At 39.1% G+C, this 11,320-nt stretch overlaps 1 protein-coding gene across 1 annotated transcript; it reads right to left on the minus strand.

Annotated features, from left to right (window-relative positions):
* On the minus strand, positions 1–10,016 carry LOC120539799 (axonemal dynein light intermediate polypeptide 1-like). Its single transcript, XM_039770176.1, has 5 exons — positions 9,909–10,016; positions 9,583–9,752; positions 6,829–7,007; positions 3,266–3,430; positions 1–403 (listed from the first exon to the last, which is right to left on the minus strand). The coding sequence occupies exons 1-5, from the start codon at positions 9,983–9,985 to the stop codon at positions 356–358; spliced, it is 639 nt and encodes a 212-aa protein (XP_039626110.1). The 5' UTR covers positions 9,986–10,016; the 3' UTR covers positions 1–355.
* Positions 10,017–11,320: the final 1,304 nt, after the last annotated feature.

Below are 11,320 nucleotides of genomic sequence, written 5' to 3' on the forward strand. Positions count from 1 at the left end.
ATAAGTACAAGGTAGTACGTACAACCATTATGTTTATCATTGAGTAGCATCTCAGAAATGAAGCAAAAGGCAAAAAAAAGACAAAATTCGTCTAAAACAAAAGAGAAGAGAGACGACATTAGAGCACAGGATAAAGCAGGTAGAAGTGAACAGGAGGGTTGCTGGAGCTCATAAATGAAGAGGCAGCAATTAAAAGGCGAGAGACAGAGAAGAGAACTGACAGCTTGAATCTCCCGATTAGACCCAAGAAGAGTTCCAGTTAGCAGGAGCCACAAAGCCGAGTGTTTGTTGGCAGGTGCATAATAGTTAGAAAGGCCAATGTCAGAAAGCAGTGGTTCAGCAAATCTGGGCCGCGTCAGTCTTTCTTTCCGTTTTCCGGGCCACCGACTGCTTTCAGGTGAGCCTGCAAAATACGAGTCAAGGAAAACGTTTTAATCCGTTTTTATCAGAGAGCAGTCCTAAATGTAACTGCCATGACTGATGCTTGTTTAAACACATACCTTTTGTTTTCCTTTCAAAGTTTCTGAATTCATTTTTGACATTTTTTTTCAATTAAATGCTTTAATGCTGATATATTATTTGTGTGATGTCTCAATTAATTATATATAAAAGACGGTGACCTTGACCGTTGGCTTATCCGAGTTTGTGGATAACCCCAAAACTTTGATATTTTGTTAGCTTGCATATATTCTTAACACAGCTTTTTTATTATAACCCTTTGTTGTTTTTTGATCTCATTCTTTGGTTCCAGTTTTGGCTTTTATCATCATATTTAGACTTCTGGCTGCGTTTGACTCCTACTGCTCTCCTGATCCCGTTTCCTCGTCCTCACCTCATGCCTTTTCTTCTCAGCCTGACGTTAAGGTTATGAACACAACTCAGTGCACACAAACGCATGACTTTTCAACAAGCTTTTGAGGTCAGTCACATCTTGTGTGTGCTGTGACCAATTGAAGCACACGTTTAAATATTTTGCTCCAATTTTACCGATGGCACAAACTCTCTCAATGGTGAGGGTCATTTAATTGATACATGCTTCACTGGGAATAAGCACAGTCATTAGGTAACGCAAATCCCACCACTTACTTATTCAGCCCACGGATAGTAAACTGTTACATAATGATCTTCTTTGGTTTGCTCCTGTTCTCCATGCTCAAAAGGCTTTTTTTCCCCAGTAGGCCTCCTTTATTATAAATAAGATGGCCATCAGACGAGAAATGAACCAACTAGTCGTTAAACTTAGAAAACAGTGAGGGAGTCACGTTATCATTTACTGTATTGTACCAACGGGCTGCTGTAGTATTGGTTAGCAGCTTCAGATTTGCGGGTACACTCATTACTACTGGTGGTCTCCCTTTGTCAAGCTACATATCTGCAATGTTTAAGGAGACACTAGCACGTCTCTGCCTCTTCAGAAGACAGGATCGATTTTATCCATTTGATTGTATACCATGCTATGTTCTTCAAACAAAATTAAAATATAAAATTCAAGAGAAACAAAGGTCAGGATCAGTTTAGTTTCTACAACATATTTACCTCAACCACACATTTTGTTCCTCTTCTGGCCAATGGTCTAATATGTTTCAAAAACGTTTCTAATACTGTTACTGTTATAGTGAGTCATTCCTTTATTTTTTCCATGCCTCTCTTGGATGCATTTTTACATGGATTCTGAATACTTTGAAGCCCTAGAAATGTGAATTTCAGAAGAGTTAAATAAGTTGAAGTTTTATAACCTCTTATTGGAAGGCCATTTTCTTTGTCTATTGAATGCCACTTTTATGATGAGTTAGTATCGGTTGTTGATCCATCCCAACAGCCCCCAGGAGTGCACAGCGTGCGGCGTCATTTGCAGAGCTGGCATGAAAGTCTGATCTTAGGATCTGATATTAGGATTCTCTACTTGATTTGATAAAGCCATTCCCTCTGTCTAACTTACTGTTTACTTGAATAAAATATTTTTCTGGCTCTAGATTTTGTTTTTTGGGTTAGCACCCTTATTTTTTTTTTACAATCAGTCAGCAGACCTTTAGCATTGACTTCTGCCTGTTTTAATTTTTCCTGATCCCATTTTCAAATTTTCAATGTTGTGCCTTGATTCAGTACAATTATGCTAACTCACTAGCCTGTAATGTTGATAAAAGCCAATAAGATTTCTTGGATTGATGTCATTTATGCCAAATACAATGATGTTATGTGCGTTAGGCTTATAACTGCATTTAGATAAATGAAGCAATCAGACATGCCATGCATTCATTTGTGACATTCTCTCCGCCACCAATTCAGAGTAAATTTAACTGACGTTACCCTAATTGAGGCACCCCAAGGCTTAGTGGATGATAGGCAGCCATAATAAATAATATTCATATTCAATTTTTGAACAGATCCTTGATTTTATAGGATAAAATAAGATATAATTTTCTCACTGTGTTATAATGGAGTGGTTTGGACTGAGGTCTCCAGGACTCTAAACAAATCCAAATCATATTATGTCATATCATCATACTGTTAAATTCTACTCCGTACTTCTAAAATTTTTATTTTCATGCTGTATTGAGGATTTGTTCTGTTCTGTGTATAGTATTGTATTGTATTGACACCCTTCTTTTGACACCCACTGCACGCCCAACCTACCTGGAAAGGGGTCTCTCTTTGAATTGACTTTCCCAAGGTTTCTTCCATTTTCCCTACAAGGTTTTTTTGGGAGTTTTTCCTAGTCTTCTTAGAGAGTCAAGGCTGGGGGGCTGTCAAGAGGCAGGGCCTGTTAAAACCCATTACGGCACTTCTTGTGTGATTTTGGACTTTACAAAAATAAATTGTATTGTATAAGGGTCAATCCATTGGACCACTTGGCTTGTCTCAGTATGTGTATTCAGCCTAAAACGATAGCAAAATCATTGTCTGTTATAAGCTCTCTGGTTACAAATTCTTTTTTGGTTCTGACTACAATTTTAGGTAGGAAGTGTGGCACAGTGGTTAAGGCTTTGGACGTCAAACCCTGAGGTTGTGCGTTCAAATCCCACTACCGACACTGCATGACCATGAGCAAGTCACTTGACCTGCCTGTACTCCATTTGGAAAAACAAAAGAAATGTAACCAGTTGTATCTTAAATACTGGAAGTTGCCTGGGATAAAGGCGTCAACCAAATAATAAGTAAAAGAGTATATATTGATTTTTTTTTAATTAAACTTCTATGGTGTACTTGTTCCATTTTGTACAACCTTGAATGTCCCTGCTATGAATATTCTCTCTCTGTCATTTACCTTAAGCTGCTGATTGGTTTGTCTGAACAGCTCAACTTTAACATTGTGGTTCCTTTCTTCAACCTGCCTTTGGACCTCCTCACACTTTTCGATGGCAGCACACTTTGCCTTCTGTTCATTCAGCTGCTTCTGGAGTTCATTATTCTCTAATTCCAACTCTGCAATCTGAACACACAAAACTTCCCGTTGTTATTTTGCCTCATGGGTAAGACCCATATACAGTTTTTAAAAAAAATTGGATTAAATGTGAATGAGATGGAGCCACAAAGAGTGCTCTTATTGTTCATTTTAAATAATAAACATTAATATACATGTGGAATTAGCAGTTTAAAGATTTTAAAGCAGGTGTTTACTTTAAAGAGAGCACTCCTCAGATCATCACCAGAGTTCAGGAAAAAATAATAATGATATGGAGTAGCTGGCTAGAGTCTTATCTTTGATTGTGGGCACTTTTTCAGATGACATTCAGTTACCCCACCACCACCTGGGCAGGCGATACACGCTAACCAATACTCGGCTCTGCCAATCGCATATGGGGATTCAGATGTACAATTTAAACAAATTGTTATTTTCATGGGAATTGTTACATATGCATAATAGAACTAACTATTTTACATTACAGCGAGTAATTAACCATAGTAAAAAATAGTAAAACATTAAATAAATAATTAAATAAATTGAAAGAAGATTATGTTTCATGTTGCATTAGAGGTATTCGTTGCGTTATGCATTTTCATTCTGTTTGGCTTTGAAATTAACATGCAAATACTTTTTAAACTCACACTTTTAATGTAAAACTTCAGTAAAAACAATATTTGGAATTAACTTTTTATCAGTATCACTTTGAATTTTGATTCCGTGTTTGGAGTTACATTGTGACAATGCAACGTATAACTGCCCATGAGTGAATATCGTTTTTTTTTCTCTAATAAATAAACCGACTTTTTCAAATGTTTATCCCTGTGATTTCTTAGTTGTCATAGCAAAAGCTATTCTAATGGAACACTGTAAACGTTTTAATACAAATGCCATATCAAGATCTCCTTTGGTGTCTAATGCTATCCACGGAAGATGTATTACATTACCTTTTTTGTCGCCTGTTAAAATTTTACATGTCAGAATTGCTCGACCAATTTTGAATACAACTAATCTTGTCCTATTGCATAACCCATCACTCAAACATAAATTATGCAATAACATTACGATACATCCTTCCTACGGGATAGTGTAAGTTGATGTTTTCATCTTCCGCACAATCACCACCAACTGTTTCAGCATAGTCTATTAATATGCATTTAACCTATTTGCCATGTAACTGATCAACAATTTTTGCATTAATTCGTTTGACTTCATCGTTCCTTTGTGCTAGGATTGCCTGTGTACTCATTTCTTCTGTTAGTAACCCTTCTGAATGAAATTCTTCAATAAGATTTGGAAACAATAAATCTTCTTTTATTGGGAACTTAAAGTGAGGAAAATGTAAAAAAATTTTTTTAAGAGCTGAGAGTGTAGGAATTGTGTCTGACAAAAGCATTCACAGGAATGAGAGGTGAGAGGACTGTGGGTGTGGGCTGTTAACCATAAATGTTTGAATGGAGGGTGGGACTTGAAAAAACTCTCTAGGCAATAGCCTCATCTTGCCTCAAGATTTTCTTTTACAAAAGAGAGATATATAACATACTAGCAAAATACCTGCGGTTCGCAGCGGAGAAGTAGTGTATCTGGGACATCACACACTGCATGCATGGGATTACCTTTCCCAGTCCTGCAAAGTCAGTTCATGTGAGCCGCTTGGAGTTCATGCATCAAAGCTTCTCAGCTGTGGTTGTGCTATCTCATGCGATCTCGCGATGTCCACGGCTTTATTTAATGTTAGCTCAGACCCGCCACTTAAAAGTTTCTGTCGCACTTTTGCTGAGTTTGTGCCAAACACTATTCTATCCCTGACCATCTCATCTTAGTTTGCATAAGCACAGTCCTTCACCAGCAATTTTAACTCTGTTACAAAGTGATGAAAAGTCTCGTTTATACCTTGCGTCCTCTCATTAAACTTGTATCTCGCGAATATCGTATTTGTCTTAGGCATGACAAACGCCAGCAGCAGCCTGTCTATGAACTTAATTTAAACTTAAGGTTTACACCGTGCTTTGTTTCCGCAGTAGCTGCACTTATGAATGGATTTGCTTGCGAATATTTAGTGGCAGCCTCATCTTTGTTTGCATAAGCACAGTCCATCAACCGCGAATATTTCGAGTCGTTGTCGTCTGTGCACAGTCCAGATGCAGCTGTGACTCATGTAGACTTTTCATTGCTCTGTGCGGTTTTGGCTGCCTTTCTATATATAATCAACCAAGACACCCGACCACGGTGGTAGCGAGGTGGGAGGGCGGTGTATACAAAGTGCATGAGCATCTAAGAAGACGCATGTTTGTCGCGGAAGTGAATTGCTGTATGTAGCGTGTAAAACAGTTTGCTATGGTGCACGCGGTCGTGCGTCGTAACCGAAAACTCGGTTTTTAAAGACTGGTTACTTCATTGTGTATATGACTGTAGGTGAATGAAAAGATGTAACTCTGGAGAGGTCAACATACAATACAGCGTTTTACACGCTGCATACAGCGATTTACATCCGCAACAAATATGAATCTTCTTAGATGGTGCTGTCGTGTCCACCCACGCTCTGGAAGCACACACACTGCCCGGTCATGTGCCCGCTCGCAAGAGCAACTGATAGAGACCCAGCCACCGAGTCTAAGACCATGGGAAACCCCTCAGAAACTGTTTTACACGCTGCATACAACGATTCATATCCGCGACAAACAAACTGTTTTACACGCCGCATATAGCCATTTACATCCATGACAAACATGCCTCCTCTTAGATAGTCCTGCTGTGTCGTGTGGTGCCTCTGTGTGAACCGGTCAGGCACAGAGAAGGTCAGCTGCTGAGAGAGCGTCTCGACTGTTGCAGGGCCTGCATTGGTGAAGCAGGTGAGACGGTAATGAAACAGAGGCACAGGGCTTATTGGTTTTTAAAGACTGCTTCCTTCATTGTGTTTTAACCTCAGTTTTAAAGGATTGTTTTAAGGATCCCATGGAATACCCGTCGCAAACTGTTTAACACGCTGCATATAGCGATTCACTTCCGTGAGAAACATGCCTCTATGAACAGTCAACGTGGCTCAGAGCTGCATGTGGACTCTACGACAGACGAACATAAATGACGCCATTTTTCCTGTGTCGTCGCGTCCAAATTGGTGGGCGTGGTTCTGCGAGTTGTCGTCGTATCCAATGGTCTTAGAGTTGGTGGGCATGGCACCTTCCTGCATGCGCCATGGGCGTCTCACTTGTCGCCGGCTTAGTGAATCCCTGCCCCTTCCAGCGTGCTTTCCATGGTTGTCTTGCCTTAGTGAATTATATATATAGATAGAGAGCTCTAGTGGCACCTGCACAGCACGCATCTACTAAAGTAAGTTGTCTGTCCTTTTCATGCCTATATTAACTACCTGTACACTGTAAATTGTCAGGACCGACCATCGTTTTAAAAAATAATTGTTGGTGTACTTTTTTGTCCAAATCAATCCGGTTTTGTTCGGCTTGCAGAGACTTTCTCATCCCATATGCCATGCTGCTTTTGTGAAGAGTCTTGTAGGCTGCAATGGTGGTCTCAATCTCATTTCGGATTCTCATCAGTAGAAGTCCTCTCTCCGCACAACCGATGGTGACCTGTCTAAGGAGTTCATCTATAATTAAAAAGAAGATTTCAAGTTTTGAATTTATACGTAGAAAACTTCTAACAATATTTCATAAATGAAGTCTTTGCAAATTAAAAAAGACAGTTACAGTAAACTAAATGCATATTAACTGCCTGTATACATGGCAGAGACAACTCACAGCTAACAACAGTTTTTAGCAGGAAAACAAACTACATAGCAAAATATTTAAAATCTGTCCATCTTCTAAAGAAAAAGATAACAACATGAATCATTATTATCAAATGTCAGTATCATCCAGTGTCATGAGCCCCTATGGTTTTCCACCTGCACTGTATTTTAAGTATGCAACATTCACCCTTCACTTGCTGTTTAGAGGAATTTGTGGCAGATTTCATTTGTATTTTGGCTTTGTTTTATTGTCAGGTTCTAAAGCTGGTTGAGCCAATTTGCCCTTTATTATGTTAATTTGTTTTTCAAATTGTTTTGTGTGACTACCATTTTTATATTATATTTTGAAATCTACATTTGTCATGACATTATTAAAACATAGTGAGGTCGGCATGGCAATGGGATTTGCCTTATGACGTCACAGCAGCCATTCTGGCAGTGAGTGAGAGGAGTAGAGTTTGTATGTTCCCTCTCTGGGGTAGACTGTGGGTGGATGAATGTTTCATAAAATCATTGGGCCTTCTCATTTGTATGTGTTATTTTGACATACCTTTTCCTTTGTAACTTCAGTTACTCCATGTTCTGTTTATACATCTTAAATGTAACAGCCTTTGAACGATTTTGGTCCTCATGTGTTTTTCTTAATATTACTCTTTTTTACAGTACTTTTTTAATTATTTTGTGCACATTTTAGGAGTTGGTTGGTTTAAAACATGCACTCGCTACTGGTCAAACAAGTCCTTTCTGGCTCTACAATAAGTCCTGCCCAAGTCTAGTGTTTAGGGCACGTTGAGTATTTTCAATACCACATGATCTTCCCTTTCTTCCAATGAATTTGGGTTCATTGCTAATATTCTTGATTACCTACAGGAATATTTTGGTGTCTTGTCAATTTTTAGTCGTTTTACTTTATGAGCTGCCTGACTCAAATCTGTTACCTCATAATAACTGCCAGTTCCTTAATTAAATAGAATGTAATCTTTTTTAACAGTTCATCAACATTCTAAGGAGGCTACCTGTCTGGATGACCCCAGCTATTCCCAGAAATGGGATCCCTGCCTGATTCTAGTAAGTACCATGCTATGCTCTAGTGCCCCTATGTTGCACCACTCACCACCACATTATTCTGCTCTTGATTTCTATTCCCTGCTCCTGGGATATAGAAAATCAAATAGAAATGTGAAATCATGCTATCTTCACTACTTCACGCAAAGAGAAAAATTACTATGACAATACCCATGATTACTAGTATGTCGATGGCTATATTGAGGAGTCACTTTGCTGTGGCTTTTGGTCCTTTACTGTCAAATAAATTCACATCTGTTTCCAGATGTTTCTTGGCCAGTTGTCTGAATACTCTACCTCCACTGACTATACCTAAATAGCTTCTGATATCCTCTGATATTGAGGAATGAGTTTAGCACCTAGTTAGCTGGGTATCTCTTTCAGGAATCTGCTTAGCCATGTCTGTAAAATACCATCAACCCCAAAAGTAAAGTAAAACCATGGGCTGTCATAAAGCGTTTTGCATCACAATAAACCTAGGCAGCATGGAGTCATGGGTTACTTACTTTTTTCACTTAAACACCATCAACTGCTTCTATTGCATGGCCTTTGGAGCTAAATACTACATTCCAGTTGTGACCACCACACCAATTCCATCATACAGTATTTATGGAGATAAAGACCACCGTGAATGTGCTGATTCTTTAATACCATCTCTGATGAATGGACCATTGCATAAAAATACTTGCCTTTTCCCACCCTGGGTAAGCCAGTTTTTTTTAGTTAATTGAGCACAGGCCATAGACACCATGATAGTCAGAGTTCAAAGAAGAAATAAAAAAAAATTGAATTAACATTACTAATTGGAAAGTTCAGGACCTCTAAGGTACCAAGCACAAGGTTGCTGTCATTTGTACTCTGTCATATGACTTCTAAAACAGCAGTGTACAGTAAGACAGTTCATCTCTTCAAGAAGTCAGACACAAGATGATTTCAGGAGAGCCAACTGACTTTGAACATAACAACCTGCTCCTCTGGCCTGATGTCTTTGACTTGAAGTCTGGACTGATCTTTAATCAAAAGACACCCAGCTAGCCTTGAAAGGTGTCATGCTCATTTTGAGTGATATTGCAGATCCGGCTTGTTTAGATCTAGGAATTAAAGCAGAGCAGCGAATTCAATATGTGCCAGAGTGGGGAAACAAAGCATTGTACTTCAGAAAAATGCTGGCCACATTCAGGTTAATGAGACCTTTCAAACACGGCTGTACCGTATGTGCTTTTACCATCAACATGCTTAAGCACTTCAAAAAGGATGCAGATAATGTCTTCATCAACTCCACTATGTATACCCAGATAGCTTGTTAACCCATTTTTTGATTTAAGAGATTAATTTAAGCCATTAATTGACGTTGCTTTTGATAACATACCAAAACACTGTTTATAGAGCTCTCGACGAACTGAACAGAGTCCCACTTCTCGAGCATTTCTCTGCAAAAGTAACAAATCCAGCTCATCCTGGAGATCACTCAGATCGGTACGGGTACAAGGATCACGGCACACATATTGTATATATTGATTGTTGTTGTCCATCCACTCTCTACAACAAAAAAATCATTTTGATTGAAATGTGCATGCTGCTTGTAAAATGCAAGGTTAATAAAAATGTTCTTAACTGTAATTTAGAATGCAGTGCTTTTTGAAACTCATCCTATTAATACTGTGCAAGAGAAACAGAATATTTAGAAACACGTGCCGTGGTGGAAAAATTTGATCAAGGACTTCCATTTCCTGTTTCCCTCCATATGCAAGACATGGAACCGCGGTTGGCATTGGGCTTGTTATTGGTGGGAGCTGAGATTTCCCCCTGAAACGTGGTGCCTGTGAGGAGCAAAAAAAGAAAGGTTTTCTGATTGTTTTATATTGAAAAAAATATAGTTTTCTCAAATAAGTCTTCAGGAGAAATCTACAGTATTTTTATTCAAAACCATAATACGCTCGCTGGTCGCTTTATTTGGTACACCTGTTTAACTGTTTGTGAAATCAAATTTTTAATCAGCCAATCACATGGCAGCAACTCAGTGCATTTAGGCATTGTCAAGACGACTTGCTGAAGTTCAAATCGAGCATCAGAATGGGGAAGAAAGGTGATTTATTTGACTTTGAACATGGCATGGTTGTTGGTGCCAGATGGGCTGGTCTGAGTATTTCAGGAACTGCTTATCTACTGGGATTTTCACACACAACCATCTCTAGGGTTTACAGAAAATGATCTGTTCTCTGGGTGAGAAAACCTTATTGATGCCAGAGGTCAAAGAGAATGGCCAGACTGGTTCAAGGTGATAGAAAGGCAACAGTAACTCAAATAGCCACTCATTACAACTGAGGTATGCAGAAGAGCATCTCTGAACACACAACACATCAAATCTTGAAGTAGATGGGCTACAGAAGGAGGAGACCACACTGGGTGCCACTCCTGTCAGCTAAGAATAGACAGTTGAGGCTATAATAAGCACATGCTCACCAAAATTGGACAATAGAAGATTGGAAAAACGTTGCCTGGTCTGATGAGTCTCGATTTCTGCTGTAACTTTCAGATAGTAGGGTCAGAATATAGCATCAACAACATGAAAGCATGGATCCATCCTGCCTTGTATCAGTGGATCAAGCTGCTGCTGCTGGTGGTGGTGGTGTAATGGTGTGAGGGATATTTTCTTGGCACACTGAGCATTGTTTAAATTCCACGGCCTGCCTGAGTATTGTTTCTGACCATGTCAATCCCTTTATGACCACAGTGTATCTTCTGATAGTTACTTCCAGCAGGATAATGAGCCATGTCACAAAGGTCAAATCATCTTAAACTCTTTTCTCGAACATGACAATGAGTTTACTGTACTCAAAACAACCCCATAGTCACCAGATGTCAATCCACGAAAAACCAATGCATCAATGGAATGAGAAATTTGTATCTTGGATATTCAGTCGACAAATCTGCAGCAACTGTGTGATGCTATCATGTCAATATGGAGCAAAATGCCTGAGGAATATTTCCAGGATCTTGTTGAATCGATGCCACAAAGAATTACGGCAGTTCTGATGGCAAAAGGGGGTCCAACTCCATACTAGCAAGGTGTAACTAATAAAGTGCCCAGTGAGTGTATGTGCCTT

This window comes from Polypterus senegalus, chromosome 11 (genome assembly GCF_016835505.1).
Source record: "Polypterus senegalus isolate Bchr_013 chromosome 11, ASM1683550v1, whole genome shotgun sequence".
Classification (NCBI taxonomy): domain Eukaryota; kingdom Metazoa; phylum Chordata; class Cladistia; order Polypteriformes; family Polypteridae; genus Polypterus; species Polypterus senegalus.

Excerpts from the sequence above, each read along its gene's own strand:
- LOC120539799 (XM_039770176.1), bottom strand. The coding sequence starts at position 9,985 with ATGCCAACCGCGGTTCCATGTCTTGCATATGGAGGGAAACAGGAAATG. Across the intron at positions 7,008-9,582 it reads GCTCTATAAACAGTGTTTTG|ATGAACTCCTTAGACAGGTC; the intron begins GTATGTTATCAA and ends TTTTAATTATAG. Across the intron at positions 3,431-6,828 it reads GGATTGATTTGGACAAAAAA|ATTGCAGAGTTGGAATTAGA; the intron begins GTACACCAACAA and ends TTGTGTGTTCAG.